This window comes from Macaca thibetana, chromosome 16 (assembly GCF_024542745.1).
Source record: "Macaca thibetana thibetana isolate TM-01 chromosome 16, ASM2454274v1, whole genome shotgun sequence".
Lineage (NCBI taxonomy): Eukaryota > Metazoa > Chordata > Mammalia > Primates > Cercopithecidae > Macaca > Macaca thibetana.
Genome location: NC_065593.1, coordinates 69,749,255 through 69,770,932, shown reverse-complemented (window position 1 = coordinate 69,770,932; position 21,678 = coordinate 69,749,255). Strand labels below are relative to the sequence as shown.

General features: G+C 37.3%; 1 protein-coding gene across 9 annotated transcripts in view; it reads left to right on the top strand.

Moving 5' to 3' along the window:
• The window catches only part of KCNJ16 (potassium inwardly rectifying channel subfamily J member 16), a 541,663-nt gene that overhangs the window by 460,883 nt on the left and 59,102 nt on the right, over positions 1–21,678 (top strand). Inside the window, exons 1-2 of one of the 9 annotated variants that reach the window (XM_050765618.1) lie at positions 18,573–18,742; positions 20,016–20,091. The exons of 6 other annotated variants lie outside the window; for them this stretch is intronic. In XM_050765618.1, coding sequence (XP_050621575.1) covers positions 20,065–20,091 — 27 coding nt within the window. In that variant the 5' untranslated portion in view covers positions 18,573–18,742; positions 20,016–20,064. Of the gene's footprint in view, positions 1–18,572; positions 18,743–20,015; positions 20,092–21,678 lie in introns of those variants that run through there. 2 more of the 9 variants (XM_050765619.1, XR_007720476.1) reach the window with 2 other exon arrangements.

Here is a 21,678-nt window from a genome sequence, read left to right as displayed (position 1 = left end):
CTTGACTTATCCAATTTTGAAGGCAGCGGTTTGCCCTGTGCCCTCGCTTCTCTGATCGATCTAAGAGTTGTTGATTCTTCAGTTTCTTCATCCTTTTGTAATCAAGGGTTCACCTTGCCTACTGCCTGGACAGGGCAGGCGTATCAGGACAGTGGAACTGCAATAGAGGAAGAGTAATTCAAGCAGAGTCGGCTATGCAGGAGATCGGAGTTTTATTATTACTCAAATCAGTCTCCCCGATCAGAGTTTTTAAGGATAGTTTGTTGGGAGTACTGGTTGGTTGTGTTGAAGGTAAACTCATAGGAGGTCGAAGTGAGTTCTTGCTGGCTTACATTCCTGGGTGGGATTGCAGAACTGGCTGAGCTGTATTATCAGTCCGGGTGGTGTCATCTGGGTGGTGTCATATGCTACATCAGAATGCAGGGTCTGTAAATAGCTCAAACACTGATCTTAGACTTTACTATAGTGATGTTATTCCCAGGAGCGATTTTGGGGAGGTTCAGACTCTTGCAGTCAGAGGCTGCATGGCCCCTAAACTGTCATTTCTAATCTTGTAGCTAATTTGTTGGTCCTACAAAGGCAGACTGGTCCCCAGACAAGAAGGGGCTTTTCAGGAAAGGACTGTTATCCGTTTTATTTCAGAGTTTAAACTACAAATTCCTTCCCAAGGCTAGTTCGGCCTACACCCCGGAATGAACAAAGACAGTTTCAAGGTTAGAAGGAAGATGGGGTCAGTTAGGTCTGATCTGTTTCACTGACATAATTTCCTCACTTAAGATTTTTTGCAAAAGCAGTTTCACTTTGACATGTGGCAGCAACTTGCAAGCTTCTAATATGTTTCATAGGGCTGATTTTAGGTTTTTAAACTACAAGTTTTATTATATTTTAAAATGAGAGGTACATCTAAACGACAGGATTATTTTATATAGTATATATCTGATTATATCTTTAAATTATTAGACTTTGGAGTTTATTCCCTGAATCTAATATTTTTCATGTTATTATTTAATAGAGAAACGAATTAATCATATTATTAGAGCTAAGTCTCTGTCTGCAAGTAGGAAGATTAGATCATTTTAAACAGTTAATCCTTAAAGAGCTAGAGACCCAGGAGGGAAAATGTATTTGAAAAATAAGAGCTTCTATGTCATTTGTTAAATCAACAGAAACATGACCTGAAGTTCCACCTAAAAACCTTAAAGCAAGTCCCAATTATTCTTAATTTACAAGCTAAATTTAATTGAATTAAAAGCTCAAATTTTATTTCATCAAGAGACTCTTCCCATAATTTTTGGTAAGCTTCTAATCAGTATCAACCCTTAGCGTTTACCATGAATGCTGAAGGCTCACCGTGTTACATTTATCTCTTCTATTACAGATGAACTTTACAGGAGAGATTTTAAAACATGAATGTATTAGCATTTAAGTAGTCAGAGAATAATACACCAACCCAAGTAAGAGAGGTCTATGAAACTGTTTTGTTTGTTTCTGTTGGTGGTGGTGGTGGTAAATTTAACATTACTAGCCACCAATTGATGGAGCCTGTGATTCTTCCAATGCTTCTCAGATAATAATATCTTTTGTCTTAATATATTTTCATCTTAATATTGCAGAAGATCTGGTGATGTTGTTGTGCTGGTAAGAAACAGAGCTCAGGTAGCCCACCTCTCTTAAACCTCTAAAAGTGTTTCTTACTTTTAAAAATATTTCTGGAGTTAAAAGTCCTGAGATGTATGGCTCTCTCTCAGTCTGAGAGACTCACTTACCTGAGCAAATACTTGAAATTTTTTCTTAAATGCAGAGCCTCAGTAGGAAGATAATGCATCAGTCAGGTGTTGCCTTTACTCTGACGGAGGCTTCAGCTGTTAGGAAATTTACCATTCTAACTTCTCACTATTGGAATTGCTGGGTCATGCACAGAAGCAAAACCCTTTAGATTGCTTTCATACTCTGTTGGCAGTACTGTAGCCCTGACTTATGATTCAGCTGTTACATTTTCTTTTGCAACTGGAGAAAATTGAAAAATGCAACTTCATAATATCCCTCCACTCAATGTTGTCAATGACACTTACAAACTCTCAGTTACTACTTAAGACTTAAAGGTGCAAAGGCAATTTCATTTTGGGGCTTTGCTACTCTTTTTCAGCTGACTCTCTAAAAGCCTCTTTCTTCTCCAGATGCAGGTGTCTTGTTGCTGAATATCACACTTCTAGTGGGGGTGGATCTTTGAAACTGGGTCTGTGGACTTTTCTCTCTTACCTAATGAGCCCTCTGACCTCTGCAGCATTTTTCCTTCCTTGGAATTCTTGCACAAACAGGAGTGATTGATTTCTGAAATTCAGACTATCCAGTTTGATCGTTTTAATCCTACCACAAAATCATGGCTGCAATAGGAAACTTTATTTAAGATATATCAGCCAGAATTCTAAAGAAAAGTTGGTCTTCATTTAATTCTTTTAAAGTCTTGGAAGGTATCTAATTGCAACAACCAACCATTGAGATCTCATTTTATTTTTCTGAGTCCTGAGAGCAACATAGCAGGCCTTCAAAACATATTAATCTTGAATAGAATCAATAAATAATAAATGTCATTTTTAATAGACTGGAAAAATGTGGATTCTCTTGCAGTGATGTAACCATACCGAAGTATGACGTTGTGTTTTTGTGTGATGAGAGTAATTGAAGAGCAGAGGGCAGGCTGCAAAATGCAGTCAAAAAGCAGACTTGCCTTCAGCAAATGAGAAGCTTATAGCTTTGCCTTCATGGCATAGTAAAAAGATTAGACAAAATCAGACTGAGGAAGAAATTTCTATCTCACAGTGCCTGCCCACTTTCTGAGAAAGGATATAGGATATAGTAATCTCTTGGTATCTATGGAAGATTGGTTCTGGGGCCCTTGGTGACTTTAAAATTTCAGGATCCAAGTCACTCATAAAATGGCATATTACTTCTGTATAGCCCACGTTTTTTTTTTTTTTTTTTAATCATCTCTGGATTACTTACAATGGAAATGCTATATAAATAGATGTTATACTGTGTTGTTTTTTATTTGTATTATTTTGTTGTATTTTTGTTTTTATTTTATTTTGTTTTAATATTTTTGCTCTGAGGTTAGTTGAATCTATGCATGCACAACCCATGGATACACAGGGCCAGCTGTAGTTGCGAAATAACATATGCCCAATTTTGTCTTAAGAACAGGCATTAATTCACAGGAAGGACAACCAAAGGTCCTTTCTTCGTTTGTTTTTGTATGTATTTAAGAAGTACATATTGAGCACCTGTTTCCTCTCAGTTACCCTGAAGGCTTAGAGTGACAGGAGGGTGGGTGGTAGATACCAAGATGATAAAGACGGGACCTTGAGGAGTTCATAGTATGATGGGGGAAGAGAGATATGCAAAGAAATCATCAGAATTTGTAGTTACAAATGTGATACTTGAGCCTGAACAATGTGCTCTGGAAGCACATTTTGCCTGGGAAGGAGCAGGAGTGAGTTTGTGAAAGATGCACGGGTCTCTAGTAAGTGACTGGTTCAGTATATTTAATGATTCTAGGCTTTAGACCCTTTCAATTAGGCAAACAAACTAATCCATATGTAAGAGATACACAATACAAATTTTGCCCAAATATTTTCATACTACAGATGTGTTCTAGCCCCTATGACAAACCTTTCATTTTAACTGAGACTGGGGCAGGGTGGAGCAGCTGAGCCTTATAAATGTAAAACTGGGGAACAGTAGGTGGTGTGAGACTATAGACCTCGAATCTTCATGAGTTCTGGTCTCAGGTAGATTAAATTAATTCAGTGATGTAGAAGTAAGAAGAAATAAAGTCTGACTTCTGGAAATGACTCAACAGTTTAACAACAAACTTTCACTCAAATCTGTAAGTATCTATTCTTATTATAAATGATTCTTGTAAGGTTTAAGGTGTGGAGATTCCCACCTCACTGGCCGCCGTTGTGTGTATGTATTTTGAAATTCTATCTAGACCTCAGCCAGACTTTTAGGAAATTTACAAGGGATCACTGGGACAGGAGAAGACAAAAACAAGAAAGAAAAAGAGAAGGAGGACAGTTTTTCTAGGATAGAGCAGATTTTGTTCTCTTGGTCCTCCAGGCTTTTTCTCCCTCCTGATGATTTGTAAAAATCCACTTTCCTGAAATGCATGGACCAAAGTACTGCAAGAAAGTAGAGGACAAAATTGAAACGAATTTGGAGTGAAACTGGATTACACTGGATTATGCCTACTAGATGTGACAAAATTGTAACTCTAATTCTGAATTCTAGTTATCTGACTCTCTAACATTCCACACTGATGATCCTGAATAGTAGAAAATAGATTATATAGACAGAATTAAAAAAAAAAATTTGAAGTGGACTTATGTGTGTTAACGGGTTAATACATGAGAATCCTTTGTGTTTTCAAAGCAAACTTGCATGAGTTTCAAAATATTGTAACTAGTAGCTAATGTTAAAAATATTATCACATCTTTTAACTCAGTTACTTTCACTTGAAATGTAAATGTTAATGTATTTCTAACTTTCAAGCTGATAAGTAACTTTTTTCTTTCCTTCTTTCCCTTCTTTCCTTCCTTCTTTCCTTCCTTCCTTCCTTCCTTCCTTCCTTCTTTCCTTCCTTCCTTCCTTCCTTCTTCCTTCCTTCTTCCTTCCTTCGTTCCTCCCTTCCTCCCTTCTTTCTTTTCTTCTTTTCCTTCTTCCTTTAAAAAAAGTAAGGTAATAGCTGGGCATGGTGGCTCATCCCTGTAATCCCAGCACTTTGGAAGGCTGAGATGGGTGGATCACCTGAGATCAAGAGTTCAAGACCAGCCCAACCAACATGGTGAAACCCCATCTTTACTAAAAAATACAAAATTAGCCAGACCTGGTGGCACATGCCTGTAATCCTAGCTACTCAGGAGGCTGAGGCAGGAGAATCACTTGAACCCAGGAGGCGGAGGTTGAAGTGAGCTGAGATTGCGCCATTGCACTCCAGCCTGGGCAACAAGAGCAAAACTCTGTCTTGAAAAAAAAATAAACTAAAATTTTTAAAAATAAATAAAAATGGTAGAATATTGAGGTTGCTAAGCCTTTAAGGTTTTTCAAAATGGTGACAGTTATTTTTGTTTCCTGCTTCAGAAAGATGCCCCATTCCCATGAAATCAGGTTTTCTATGGCAGTTTGCCTATATTCCCTCAGGTGTTTTTTTAATAAAAGCAATCCATCAAAGGGATAATTAAACGTGGTTTATTTGGAAATGAGCTCACAAATCAGAAACATATTTGCCTGGACCATATATCCTGATCTATTTTTTCCTCATGAAATTTGGTCATTTTACCCATGAGTACAATAACATAGCCGGGCACGGTGGTTCACGCCTGTAATCCCAGCACTTTGGGAGGCCGAGGCAGGCGGATCACGAGGTCAGGAGATCGAGACCATCCTGGCTAACACGGTGAAACCCCGTCTCTACTGAAAATACGAAAAATTAGCCGGGCATGGCGGGCGCCTGTAGTCCCAGCTACTTGGGAGGCTGAGGCAGGAGAATGGCAAGAACCCAGGAGGCGGAGCTTGCAGTGAGCCAAGATTGTGCCATTGCACTCCAGCCTGGGTGACAGAGCAAGACTCCGTCTCAATAAATAAATAAATCAATATAATAACATTTAGTAACATAGCTTGGGTAATTGAATGCTAAAGTAAACAGTCTCGTGAGATTTAAAATTTATAATTGACATTGTTTGACCGGAAGTAACCCTCTGGGGAAGTCACCATACAGGATTGTTGTCATTAAAATATAGTTAAGGAACAAATGAAGCTGGGCAACTTTTCCTGCAGATTTTGAAGTGAGAATGAACATCCCTTTCCAACCTCATAATTCTTTGTCTTTACTGAGATCTTCTCAAGTTCTTAAATTTCAACCTGTTCTTTATAGTGTCACATGAAAGTGCCATTAGGGTAATCCCATAGAACCAGTTCTTGACTTTCTTTTTTTACAATGATACTGTGGTTTGGGTGTTCAGAACATCCAGGCACTTCCAAATCAGTATCAGTTTCAAGGGCTCAAAATCGTTCCAGGAAATGAATCAAGTGCCCTGTGTGACCTCCAGTAAGCGTGCTTATTTCAAGAGAGATTGGTGTTTTCTCGCGACTAACCCTGCAGATGACTTCGGTGACAACATAAGCCCTGTTCCAACACTCAGAGGAAAAGAAAGGTTTTCAAGAAATGGTGAGAGTTGAAGGAAGAAAAATGACTAACACAACGCGTTGGCCCACTCGTGGTGAAGATGAGACTTAAAGGAAGTTTGGCTCCTGCTGCTTCCTACTTCCTTTCAAAATAATTGCAACATCTAGGAAAATTAACAGTCAATTCCTGGGCTCTGCCAATGTGCATTTTCCTCTTTACAGAACACCTAAAAAAATAATTTTAAGTCCAGAGTACATTTCTTGCTTAGATTAAAGACACCGACCAGGTCATTTCTAGTCTGCCCCAGGTACCATATGCAAAAGGATGGGAGTGGGAGGGAGAACGCTGGTGAAGAGAACCTGGCACCCTTACTAGCTGTGTGCCTTTGAGGTTAACTTTTTTGGGCTAATATTTGTATTTGTAAAATGGGAGTGATGATTTTGTATTTACTTGCAAGGAGGGTTAGAAGGATTAAGCAAGATAACACACACAAGGCACGTAGCAGACTGCCTGACACTTAGCAAATGCTACATAGGAGATAGCTGCTATTCATAGCTCGACATGATAATTTCCTTGTGGAATTTTCTCCCACTGACTCCCCTTTTTTACTCAAACAACTTGCACTTATATTTAGGAGTTTCAGCTGGCTTTTCTCACCACGAGGCTCTTCTCATTTCTTACCCCTTCTGTCCCAAGGATCTATACACGTGTCACCTGTCACAAGCTTAGAACTGAGGAGACATGAGTACTTTGGGCTGATTACACTGTTTTTTGCTCTCCTCCAAATACTGATATGTGAGCTGGACCAAATGAGTGGGCTTCAGACCAGGCTATCAAATCGAATACACAGTACAATTCAAAGTTTCTGCCTCTGGAATCCCTATAGCTCATTTATCTGTAGCTCTTTTTCTTTCTTTCTTTCTTTTTTTTTTTTTTTTTTTTTGATAAATCACTTTAGACAGTATTATAGGCCGGCCATGATGCAGTACTCTAATAGCTTGGTTATGTTGGTAATTACAATCATATGAGACAAAGTCTCTCATGTAGCATGTGACAACAGTAACCCAATAAGGGCAGGGCATTGGTAATTTGAGTTCCCATTTTAAAAAGAATCTGATTTAAAAAAAAAAAAATTCCCCTTGTCTGCCTAAAACTTTAGAAAGCTCATGAGCAATCTTGGGAGATTTGGGATAGTTACTCAATCAAACTTCAGGTTTTGATAATTTCTAGTATTCAAGAAAAAAAGAAAAGTGACTCTTTAGCCATCTATGGTTTATGAAAGTGAGTTGTGTTTCGTATTTCAATTTGTCATTCTGACAAAGCAAAATATATTGCTTTCATAAAGGGAATGGAAACATTTGTCTTCAAAGAATATAGGTAAGACATCAATGAAATCTTGTCTCCCTGTATGAAACATATACCGATTTCCTTTCAATTCTAGAAAGCAAATATCGCATTCACATACTATACTCATTTGGCAGGACAAGCAAAGTTCCCCAGGAAGGACCAGGGGTGGTTGATAGATAGATATTTACGGATTTATACTTTTTAAAAAAATTCCTAAATATTGTGAAGTTTTAAAAGTTCTCTAAAGTTTTTTTCTTTTTCTTTTTTTTTTTTTTTTTTGCGACGTAGTGTCACTCTTTTTGCCCAGGCTGGAGTGCAATGGTGTGATCTCAGCTCACCTCATCCTCCTCCTCCTGGGTTCAAGCGATTCTCCTGCCTCAGCCTCCTGAGTAGCTGGGATTACAGGCATGCGCCACTACGCCTGGCTAATTGTGTATTTCTAATAGAGACAGGGTTTCTTCGTGTTGGTCAGACTGATCTTGAACTCCCGACCTCAGGTGATCCGCCAGTCTCAGCCTCCCAAAGTGCTGGGATTACAGGCGTGAGCCACCGTGCCCAGCCTTATTTTCTTTTTTAAAAATGGCAAAGTAATCTTGTTTGGGAAGTTTATGAACATTGAGAATTTGTTTCCTCTGTTTTTGTGTGTGTCTGTGTGTGTGTGAGAGAGATCCTAGCCCTGACTTTCTCCCCTGTTCCTCATCTATCATCCTGTCCAGATCAATTCATGGATTCTGTCCCTGAATGGGACAGCTTCCTGTTGCTTTCTGTCTGTAGGCCTTCAGATAAAGTATCAAGAGACTGAATCTGTTAGTGGGTCTTTCAAAACTCTGCTTTTATTTTCAAAAGTCGATATTCGTTTGATTCTATAGAGGTGTTGGGATTTTCTCCTTGTTTTCATCTTGGCTCTCTGTTTCTGCTTTGACATAAAAGGGATATTCTTAAGTGGCTATAAAACTAATGCATATTATTAACACAAAACATTTTCAGGGACACAGGAAGTTTTGAAAATGACCTTTGGTACTGGTAATCTTAGCCAATTCCTCAGGAATCAATTTAATCATGGAAGGGATGTTTACAAGAAAATCTGCCGTGTACATACGTGTGTGCGTGTTTTATAGGTTGTTTTCTTTGGTTAGCATTAAAAACATGATGGAAAAGAGGCCAAGCGTGGTGTGGGTGTTCCTGTTGTTTTATATATACATTGGATCCTTGTAAAAGACTTTAGGAAAAGTGAGATTCCTAGACAGAGAAGATTGTAAATCTGCACATGGCTGAAAAACCAGATGAGATATATTGAAAAGCATTTACTTTGGGTGTTTTATGTAAGTGAACTGGTGCCACAGAATTGAGGGAATAAAGCCCACAACACAAGAACCACCACCACAGCAACCAAATCTAACTTTAGATGAGCAAAAAGGAAAGAATGTTTCATGGGTAAGATAAATTTCCTGGAGTGTAACACTGGTGAGCTGATACGCTCTAGAATGGTATAACTGAGATCTGAAACAAATAGCAGAATTAAAAATTGAAGTCTAGGATAAAAGATGGAAGATGCGTTGGAAGGATAACATAATCTAGTCAGTAAGGCACTCCATGTATAAGAATAAAAGAAACTCTTGAACAACTTCTTTGGCTACCGTATATACAGTATTACTGTGGAAAGGTGAAAATATATAAAAGTAGGATTATTTGTATGTCTGCAAAACACCAAACAGGTTTTTGACAATCTCCATGGAGTTTAAAAAAAAAAGTTTCACTCTTCATTTGACTGTTTAGGCATTAAATAGTTATAATCCAAGAACAGAGTCAATTATACTATAAGACTTGTTTTTAAAATGCAAATTACTTCCAATCCACTTGATATAGGAGGGAACAATTTGAACATGTGTCTGCTTGAGCATAGCATAAAATTTGAGCCAACTTTCTATTTGCCAATGTGAAATTTTGCCTCTGAGAGTAAATGCAATAAAATCTGCACCCAGCTCAATTGATCTATGTAAGAATACACGCAGAAAATCAATCATCTCCCAGCCACCTCAGTTCACAGTGCGGTATAAGCTCACCCATCCTGGTGTTACAAGTTTCCATCAGATTTCAGACAACTTCACGATAACTCAAAAACAGCAAACATTTCTTCCAGTGCCTACTTCCATGAGTAAACTTCAGTTTTTTCAAGGCAAATTGTCGTATTTATTATAGTATCTATGCATTTCTTAACAATGACCATGTGCAAAACTATGCTACCCTTTTCATTAGGTTCTTATTTTTTATTATTTATTATCATATTTTTTTATTTTTAATTTTTTAAGAGGAGGAGTCTCACTGTGTTCCCAAAGCTGGAGTGCAGTGATAAGATCTTAGCTCACTGTAGCCTCAAACTCCTGGGCTCAAGGGATCCTCCCGCTTCATCCTCTTGAGCAGCTGGGACCACAGGCACCATCATGCCCAGCTAAATTTTTTATGTTTTGTAGAGAGGGAGTCTGCCTATGTTGCCCAGGCTGGTCTCAAACTCCTGGCCTCAAGTGATCCTCCCACCTCGGCCTCTCAAAGTGCTGGGATTACAGGCATGAGCCACCATGCTTAGCCAAGGTCCTTATCTTTTTAAAAAATGTACTTCTGGTAACATTGTTGAGTGTTATGCTCCCAATTCTGTTTTGTTGAAAGTCCTGTGATTTTTACTGAAGATGATGCATAGTATGGTAATTTTGGGGACCACTATGTCACGTTATAGTGGAACTAACAGCGTAACTCACTGAGAGCAGTGTGCTGGCAGAAAAGAACACATGGGTGACAAGCACACGAGACACCAAACACTTTAATGTGCCAGGACTCTGAGCCCTGCAAGTGCTAATTTCTATGAAATAGGATCTCTTCTCCACCCTCACTACAGTAGCAAGAAAATCTCAACATGCTGCTTTGTCTTTTTTTTCAAATTTGTCCTCTGGTCATTGTATTCCTAATGCCCCCATGGTTTTTATTTACCTAGGATGAACCTAACCAGTTGGCAGTGCCTCATACTCTGTGATGGATTTTCCGAAGCCCAAATGTACCATTTTCTTGTCTTTTCAAAGAGAGCCACACAGGAAGGAAAACAAGAAATTCAACTTTTAAGCTGGGCTATTCATGGCCTTTGCTAAATCCTGGCAGAATTTCACAGTTTTTCATTACGATTCATCTCACTGATTTCCTAATGGAATGAACTGGCCTTTTCATTAAGGCCATAGGAAAGTGGAGCTGAGTTACCCAAGTCATTAAGTGTTGTTATCTGATGAGTGAAAAATGGATTACTTTTCAATGTGCATTTGGGGAGCTGTGTGTGTGTGTGTGTGTGTGTGTGTGTGTGTGTGTGTGTGTTTCCACTAGATTCCATTTTGTGAAAATTGGTTCAAGTGGAAGGAGAAGGTTAACCTTACATGTTCTGTTCTGCTGGGATATTATATGGCTTTTGGCTCTTTGGGCAGGCAAAGAAAAATTGGTGGGCTCAGGAATCAGAAATGCAGGGCTAACAGTCCTATTTCTCACTTTCAATAAAGCCTAACATTTTACCTGCTCGAGAACATTCTATTCATTTAAACAACTGGAGTGTTATTTCATTAGTTTCTTAGTTTTTCAGTTAAAGCAGACATGTGCACACATCACACACATATGCATGCACTGTTGTGTGGTTTTTTTTTATCACCCCTCCCTCCACAGAGATATCCATTTGCATAAGAGGAGAAAACAAATTCATTTAAACCCCATTCTAAATTCAGTTTTAGAAATGTAATGATCTGTAACACTGACCTTTTTAAAATACTTTGTGGATAAACCATTGATTTTATTTGTTCTAAATTTACTTTAAAAGACCTGTTTTGTAAATCACTAAAACTCACGTATTTTTTTTACCTATTTGGGATAATATTAAACATAATCTTTGAGGGTGCTATTTTTGTCTATTATAGTTTTATTCTATAACATAGATTGAACTGTTTTCATATCCAATTCATTTTCATTAAATTTTTAAATGGTAGTGGTTTAGGCTTGGGATTAGATAATATATAGCCCATTTGATATAACATTAAAGCATCTTTATTAGAAGTAAATAATTTATCACCCAGGTGCTTAGTTTACAGAATACTAAATATTTACATATTTGATAACATGTAAATCAAAAGCTAAATAAAAATATTTTAATTTGCCATCTTGTTATTTTAGCATTATATAAACACATTTGCAAAGATTTTAATGTTTTAAAGTGAATTAAACATACATACACCTAACCTCTTATCTTTCTACCAATCCTTAATATGTATATATCTGAAATAGTAGTGTGTGGGGTGTGTGTGTGTATGTGTGTGTTCATGTGTGTGACAGACAGTGTATTATGTTTTTTGAAATGCAGAGATTAGGATAAAGGAAATCATAAATGCAAAATAAATTCTCTAGAATAATTGTATGCAGTCATTTGTCTATACAATTTTGTTAAGTTTGGCTCATTCATTTTTTTTTGGCTCATGCACAAATCAAAGCAAATAGTTAAAACATGAAGTATGTTCTTTCCTAAGTTGGATTGTGGTTTACAAGCTATTGAAACAACTGAACATTATAAATATAGCCAGTCAATTTGTTGGGGGCTAAAAAAAAAAGAAGGAAAAAAAGAAAATTGAAGTTCTATTTTATCTCCATGCAGCACAATACAAATCCACAACCAAATTCAGGATTTCTGAGCTTGTAAAATATGAACAGTAACTCTTTTCATTCTAGCCTACCTAGATCTATATTTTAATCAATGTAATATTAGCAACCTGTGTAGATGACAATGAGATGAAGATGTGCAAAAATATACCCAACGGTTCCATTTTGAAGAGTCATAATTAATGAGAACACTTACATTTGGGCAATAGCATATGAAATTATAAGACTATATAAGTGTGACTATATTTTTTTGTTGTCAAATAGACTGTGTCTACATGAATCCAATTCAACCACCTATACTAAATATTCAAATGGCTACATTAATCTTTTTTAAAAAGAAACAATGTATCAGTCTTTTTGCCTTTGTATAAATATAGCATCTTATATAGATTCATTCATTCCTTAAATATATATTTATTGATCACATGTTATGGGGCTGAGCCCTGTGCCAAACTTTGAGCATTCTGTGTGGAAGAAAAATAAGACAAAATTTATGTCCTTATTTATGTAGTTTCATTTTATTGTAATATGCAGGAAAGAAAGAAAACAATTGTACATTTAGAAGAGATAATAGAGGGCATCCAACCGTTTTATTTTGCACAGTAGAAAACTAAGATCTAAAGAAATAGTGTCTTGACAAGGGTCAAACATCTGGTTAGTTCTGTTCGCAGGAGAATTCCATTTTCTGATTTTTCTCTAGTCATGTTGCCCCTATGCTTGGCTGCTTCTACCTAATTGATGCCATTGAAGAATTTCCTTCTGAAGAAGTGAAAAATCTTCAGAATAAGTAACCCCCGCATACTCTGATAAAGAAAATTCAGAGCGCTCTGTGACTCCCTGTTTCTCCTCTTTTGCTTACTTTTGTCAGCTGTTAAATAACATAAGGACATTTTATTCCGTTTCCTTCTGCTTAGCTCTCCCTCTACCAGCTACTTCCAGCACTCATTAACTTATTCCTTCTAACTTACTCCTCACTTTTCCACCCCTCCCCTCTCACCTACTGTCTTCCAGGCAAATTTGTGCCATATATGGGTCAGATACACATTTCAGAAAAAGTCTGCTTCAGTTTTAGAGAGATGTTATTAGTATATGTAACTGAACATGTTACCGTAGACATCATCTTAGATACACTGTTTCATTGGAAATGACATCAAGTTACCTAAATACCTTTCGGTCACATTTTGTGCAAGCCATTAGCTTTAGAAAACTAATCTCATGGTTTAAAAAAATCCTCATTAAAAAATTGAATACATTGTTTTCTTTTTGAAAATGCTGAACTGAATTGCTCCTTGGAAAAACAAATTTGAGTTAATTATTTTTCCTTTATCTTCTGCACCTTCTATGCATTTTGGAGGGCTTGGAGCATAGTAAAATACAGAGTCCTTAAATTAAACAGAAGAAAAAAAGGAAGGAATGAAGGAAGGATGGGAGGGAGAGAAAAAAGGAGGGAGAGAGATGGGAAAGGAATAGAGAAAGGCAGCCAGGCAGACCAAAAGAGACTTATTGTAGGAATCAAAGCTGTAGCTCTTGTTACAACATGAGACATTCTGATTTGTGGTTTGATGGACTAGCTGTGTGAACTTTATCTTTACAAAAGGAAAAAAGTCTGTTTGCATAAGCAAAGGCATCACATTTCAATTATATTCCCTTTGGAGATTCAAAAGTTCTCAATTTCTCCCTCCTCCAAATACAAACATAAACTCAGTCAGGTTTCTCATCAGCAGAGGAGAAGTTGAAGAACACGTGACTCTGGTAGACAAAACAAGAAGATATACAGCTCAATGGAAATGTCTAGATTTTGAAAAATACCTGATGTGGGGGAAAATTAAAAGAGACGGGAATGGAAAATTCCTTTGCTGGCTTCCTGTTCTCCTTCCTGCTAAGGTGGGATTAGTTACCAGCTGTCAAAAGAAATATCACTTTTAATTCTTATTTTAGGGGGAAGAAAAGCATTAGAAAAAGCTATCTTGGAAGGGAGTGAGGCAATAAGAATATTCATTTTTGCAATTCATTCCTGAGGTTTGAAAGAGCACAAGTTGGGAAGAAAAGGATTATGCCTTCTATGAAAAGTTAAGAACGGAGGACGTGATAAAAGCAGATTAATCTCCTTTAAATACCTCCTAATAAAATAGTCAATGTGGTAATGAAACCAGTTATGGGTTTGGGGCTTGAAGTATCCAAGTAATTATTTGAAATCTCTCCTTGGATAGCAAAAGAATTAATAAGAGCAAACTAGCCTTTAAAATGAGGGCATGTTTTGAAATGAAATCAGTTACCTTCGACACAATTCCTATTCCCATGGAAAGCATTTTTTTTTTCTTTTTTGAGAAGGATAACTTTTCAATTTATAAGCACTTCTTGCAGAAGAATAGAATTTACCTAATACTTGGGGATGCCCTTCAAATGCTGGGTCACATCTGGTGGATACATGATAGTTTATAAAGCTCTCTCAAGGTATGGTTTCAAGTAATCCCCAAAACGTAGCGTAGATCATATCAGTCAGTGTGGCTGTGATTGGAGAGTACTAAAAAGCCAGTACACATGCTCTAAAAATCTGCTTCACTCAAAGCTCCTGCATGTTGGGAATTCCATGGTTGGAAATGCATTCCTTTGCATTCAGACAAGAGCTCCTTGACTAGGGTTAAAAAGCAAGATTCAAAATTGTAAATCTGACTGAATCTCAACTTTATCTTAAGACAGTAGAGAAAATGACTGGAAATAATTTGACGAAAGAAAATTGAGACTTGTGATTGTTTTTTACTGCCCTCTTTGCACTCTTATTCATAGTATCTACAATAAACCTATATAACTTAAACATCCAGGAAAGATTTTTTTAAGGTATTCTTTCCATTTTCCCCACTCTGGGAGAGATAATGTAGCATGATTCAATGTATCAGATTCTTTCAAATGATACAGCCAATTTCATCCATTTTATTTAAATAATTGTTGAAGTACAGTACATCGTCTTAGGAAAATGCTGAATGGGAATTTTCATTTCAATCTTAGGAAAATTGCTCCTTGAGGAAGAAAATTCAAGTTCGCTCTTTTCCCCCTTTTCCTTCTACCTCTGATTCCATATGGTCTGAAGGGTTTGAAACACAATGAAACACACAGAGCTCTTCAAGTGATCGAGACACTTCAGAGGAACATTTTGAGAACTGGGATTCTGAAGCAAGAGGACAACTCGGGCACAACCTAGTAAGGCTGTGGTATCAGGGCAGCAAGAGGGTCTTGGGACTCAGGAGAGATGGACGATGGACAGTGATAGGGAAGCTCATTAAGACAGTAAACTGAAGAAAAAGGTGAAGAAACCTCTAAAAGACAAACAGGTTTATTTTCCTAATACGTTTGTTTGCTTAATTCAGAAAAGCATTCATTGCTTAGTATTATTATTACTGAATTCTAGCTTTCTGTTAGTCACTTGGTTGGACTCAAAGATGAATGAGGGAGTCAAGCATGATGACGCATGCCTATAGTCCCAGCTACTCCGGAGGCTGAAGCGGGAGGATTGCCTGAGTCCAGGAGTTCAAGACCAGCCTGGACAACACAGGAAAACCCCATCTGAAAACACACAAAAATTAAAAATTAAAAAAAAAAGATGAATAAGATTTAGTAAGTTCCTACCCATTAATATTTAGAGTTTAGTAAAGGAAATAAGACGTGCAACTAAAAGCTAAAATATATAGAATGAAAAACATAGTGCCTTTAAAGAGTATTATTCTTTATTATTATTTTTGAAATTATTTATTGATATTTATAGTAGGCAAGGAAAGAGTTAGTAAAAGGAATATTGAAGGAAAGATAGGATTTTAAGTCATAGAAATGCAGTTGACTTGGACTTAACGGTGAGAGGAAAATCATTAATCAGAAAAGAGGAACCTTCCTTTGGAGAAGAGTGGATTTTATGGCTTAGCTAGATTTTTTTTCTTATTTTTTTTCTGTAAAGGGCCAGATGCAAAATATTTTAGGCTTTAAGGACCACAGTCTCTGTTGAGGTCTTGAAGGTCACTGAATTCTGTTGTGTAATATGAAGCCTTCATTGACAGTAAGTAAAAAAAAAAAAAAAAAAAAAAAAGATAGGCCTATGTACCAATAAACATGATTTATAGACACAGAAATGTGAATTTCATATTATTTTCATGTCACAAATCTTCTTCTTCTTTTAATTTCCCCCCCACTATTTTTAATTGTGAAAACCATTCTTAGCTTGGAGTCCTTACAAAAACTGGGGGCAAGTCACAGTCTTCCAATGCTGGAGTTAGAGTGTTCTCTCTAATAAGTAACCCCTTTGTACAATGTAACTTCCTCTTAGGCCAATACTGAAATGTCAGAACAGCAATACATTACAGATTATTGAAAAAGACAATTATTTATCACTTAGATTTCTACATTCAAGTAACAAATTCTTGTAATTTGACAAATCTTGAACATGTCACTTCAATTTGCCTCAGTTTCTCTTTCTGTTTGGGGGAGGATTAAAGTTCACAAAAGCTGAACTTCAATGAAGTTAATTTTCAGTTAAGGTAGGCTGAGGAGGCATAGACATGTAACAGAAAAGCCAATCCAGATATCATTTTTATTTATTTGGCTTTAGAAAGTGTTTTTCTGCTTACATGTAAGTATGGGTGTGTCTGATATTCTGGGAATTTACTTCAAACAAAGAAATGAAGCCACGCAGTGACGATCTGACTCAGTTGGAGTTGGGAATCCATCCAGTTTCCCCATCTTGCCTCCTATCTTGCTCTTCTCCATGGTCTGTTTTTACGCTGTGTTTAGATGCCTCATCTTCTCAGATCAATCCAAACGCTCACCCACACAAAATCACCTTTCCTGAAATTGTCTTTGCAGAGCAGAGGGAGTCTTGTCAATTTTTGTGTTTTTTGTTTAAAAAGTCTTTTGGGATAGAACTCTAACAAAGTGTGCTGTGCCTTCAAACAAGGCAGTAATCGAGCAGCGTTAAGTGATAATACTGAATAACATCATGGATAAACCACAATGAGAGTTGCTGCAATTGTCATGGAAATGTAGGCATTTGTTTAGTCTTCAATTTATTTTTTTTAACAGAAAAGGCAACCTCTGTATTCACGGCTTACCTGAGATTTATTGATGACTGAAAAGATAGGTCCTTTGGGGTGTTCAAACTCTTCTGCAGATATTGTGTAAGAAGCTGCAAAACAGGTCTTCCTATCGGAATGTGAATACCTTAGTGACAGCTAAGAGTTTGGAACACGAGTTATCTATCTGTGGTAGGTGTTGTTGTTGTTGCTATTATCATCCCCATTGGACAGATGAGAAAATGGAGTAGCAGAAAGGTTAAGCAGCTTCTCAGTGTCACACAGCTAGTAAGTGGTGGTGCCAACATAGAAGTCCACTTCCTCAAGTGTGTATGCTTTAAAAAACGGAAACAAAACTCTAACAGCCCTCAAACAGCAAGAACCTAGAAAAGTCCTCTTAAATTTGCAGTGTTAACCAAGCCTGACGCGGTTCCCTAGATCCCCTGGCTGCCACTGCTCTGTGGAGTAAGGGAAAAAGTAATTCCTTGTTAGCATAACACTTCTGTTGAGCACTCCTGGACACAACTCCCCCAGGTTCTGAAGAGCTTCGGGTGGTTATTTCTTTAGTTCCCTATGGCTGCTTTTCACATTTTCTGGCTCTTTCTCTTGATTGTAGCATTATAAACGTACCTCTTCCTTGATCACTCACTTTTCTACCTCCTGGAGATCACTGACCACATGACCACCTCACCATTTTATTTAACCCATTAGGACTTACTGCCAGGCAAAACCCATACCACAGCGTGCATTGCATTCGCCATCTCAGTCTCTGATTCCTGGCATTGAGGAAAGGAAGACTTTCCAACCCCAGTTTCTGCCATCCATGTTGATTAGTCAGAGGGCTCATCAGCTGTGAACTCCAGTTCTGTGGAACTGTGCAGCACAGGACAAATAACCATTAAAGGTTTGGTAAATAAAAGAATGAATGGATGCTTAACTACCTGTCATTAGCCTGTCTCACTTTTCATCAGCATGCAATCCCAATCCTCAGCTGCTAAGATGTAGACAAACAGTTCTGATGAAAAGGATTTATTTGTACTGTTCCAACAGAGTCTGAAAACTAGCATGGGCATTTCCATAGGTCATCTCTCAACAATCCTGTTTGTAAATATCTGAGTCACTTACTGGCATCGTTGAGCGTATTTCTGGCCCAGCAAATCTTCTTCCTTTGTATCCCTGATCAAGTAAAAACTTGGTCAGGATATACTTGGGTGACCTTCACACTGTACCTCCTCCAGCGGTACAGAGGTGGTGAGGTAATCGCTGCCACAGCTGACTGGCTATGGCTTGCTTGATAAGATGCCAGGGGCTACCTATGTAGATCCCAGGGAGGAACTGTAGGAACAAACCAGTGTCAATGGTTAACCCAGGTTCTTGGTGTCTGGAGCTTTTCTTTCCTTTATTATTAACTAAAGAGCATTCTTACTATTGCCCAGCTGAGAGCACCTAGCTCATAGATTCTTTGTGGGGACAGTGAATAAAGGTAAGTGCTATTATTGCTATGGATACAGCGTCATTCAGTCTATGTTTTGCTCTTGCTGGCATCTGTGTTTGGAGAGCAGCAACGCTCTGTTTCCAGCCAATGTAAATATTAATGATCAATTAAATGCAATGAAGATAATTTAATTTTTTATCCAACTGCTTTAAGTAGGAATCAAGCAGTGTGTCCTTAAATTATTTTGAAGCTTTGGTCAAAAGTAGTCTCACATTGGTGTTTACGGAGTCTGTTAAACAGCCCTTGCCTGCTATTATATTTGTAAATGTCTAAAAGTGGCTTTATTATATTCATACCATATGGAGTATTCTGTCATGTCTTTCAGAACCAGATTATTGCATCTTTATGCACTTATGAACATATAACTGCAAATATTGAAAAATATGTATTTTATGCCCCCTCCCTTAAAACACTCAGAGAAAATATACATTGACTAGTTTTTAGAGTTGTGTATAATCATTGAAAGGAAATAAAAGATCCATTTTTTCTGCATTTATTTTAACATAAATTGAAAGTGAAGAATTTTCTCCTTTTGTTTTCACCTTAATCCCTTTAAAGCTTTTTTTTTCTCTTATCAATTAAAATCTTAACATTTTATTTTGAGTATTTATTCAGAAAAGTGTGAGCTTGTAAAAATTTGCTCTCTGGATGCCATGAATTCTCTAACATATATAATTGAACAGTTTCCCTTGTTGTTATATTTAGGTAGTAAATAATAACTTTTCTATAAGCCAGATGAATTGTGATCATGCATATTATATGGACTGAAAGGTCTTTAGAAAAAGAGTACTAGAGTATTTCTGCTAAATATTACTCCTATGGCTAGTGAGAGCCAGATTCTTAAGAATAAAAAAAATACATGAATGCACCTTTGTTACTTTAGTATGGGAAATGTAGACCAGCCACTCTTTATGTCAGATTTTAACCAATAAAGGAACATGAAGTACCCAAACCACAGCTGTTTTGCAGAATACGTTCAAGGAATTCCTGAAATTCAGCCAAAAAGAATTTAAAAGTGAACAAGGTCCAGAGTTCAATTCAAGTCAAAAGCAAGAGAGAAAGAGAAAGAGAGAGAGAGAGAGCTTGAGTAACTAAGAGATGTAATCCTGCTTAAGTTTATTTTTAGAACATGATAATTGTGATAAATCTAAGATTATTAGTCTCATACACAACAGGACCCTGATAACATTTGAAACTGGAAGAAAAGACTGCATTGGGAGGGGAATGCAATATTTGATTTTGATATGTTTTTCTCAACAAGAATTTCAACTTGGGAGAGAACAGGAGCCTTCGAGGATATTGAAAAATACATGTTTCTTCTATTATATAGCTTAGTGGTGAGTACAAGTTAAGACTTGGATATAAATTAATTGAAAATTAGAAATGGAAAAAATGTATAATTTGAGGCAAAATATGTAAAGGGCATTGAAATCAATATTTGGCACCAAAACAATCCAGGTATTCTCTTTGTTAAATTAGTAAAGCCCACCACTTGTCCTTATGTAAGAACTTGAGTTCCAGCAGAAGAAGATCATTGGGAGCCATTTTCAAAGCTACCTCCCAACATTTTCCATTGATAAATGGAATGTCAAAGAAGTCTTCACTAAGGGGGTGATATTTAGCCAAAGACCTGGAGGTGGCAAGGAAGTGAGCCATGTAGAATCCTTGGAGAAGAGCAGTTCAGGCAGATGGAACAGCCCTAAAGCTGAGGTGTGCCTGGCAAGTTAACAAAACAGCAGAGGCCAGTGTGGCTGAAGCAAAATTGCAGGAGTGAGAGTAGCAAGGAATCCGTGAGGTCATTTAGATGTGCCATAATTTTTACCAATACAGATATGATTCTGCAAGCTACAAGTGTCAGAGAAGGTTTTGGAGGTTAGAAAAGACCATGGGAAGTGTAGATTTAGACAGGTGGAGAGATAGGAGTATTGTGGATGACAGGCTGATGATAGAAGTGAACAAATATAGATGTGAGAATGAGCAGAATTAGCGTAAGCATGAGAGCAAATGAAGACAGGCTCCTCCAGTGTACCCAATGGAGTAAAGAAAAAGGTTTCTGAACATCAAGGCTGTGCTGAGGCTAAGAACATGCTCACCAACATGAAACTTGTAAGGGAAACACAAATCTCAACACAGAAGCCAGGCCCTCTATAGCTCAAACCAGATGTTGTCAAGAGACAGGCAACTAAGAAATCTAAGTAAAAGTAGATTTTATGTACAGTAAAAAGAATTAGAAGTCTTTCTCCAAATGCCTCTTTCCTTATTAGGTGTTTTTTTGTTTTTGTTTTTGTTTTTTCCTTGAATTTTGGTGAGTCCATCCATCAGCTTTGGCATCTCCAAATGGTCCCCTTGCTGGAAACCATGGTAATAAGGACTCATCTTCTGAAATGTCTATGGGAAGTGAAAGTAAACTCAAATAGCTGATTCTTGGATAAATTTTTTAGGCCCAAAGTCCCAGCTTCAGAAAAACAAAATGATGGTTTATCTGAAATGCATTGTATGAGGTACTCTGAAATGCATTGCATGAAGAATGCTTTCCTGTACAAAGATAGTTACATTTTGCTTTCTTAGCTGGTTAGCCTCTGCAGACCAGGAGGAGAATTCTTTTTATCATTATGCTTTAGGCCGTATGGACTCTAGGCTTTGCAGTTCTTTCACTCTGTTAAGCACAAGGGGTGGATGACTTTATTTTTTGTATAGCTGCTTTTAAATGAAAAAGATAGGATCAGATTTTTTCCCTCACCTTGCTCCAGAAAGTTCTACTCTGAAATCAAGGATTTGGATGCAAAACATAACATTCTAATAGAGGCTTCTCACTATTAAATGCAACTTTTACCAGCTACCGTGGCTCTGCATTCTCCCCCTCCTAAAACTAGATCTGAAACTGCTGACAGGTGTATAAGAAAATTTTAAAAACTCAATCATCT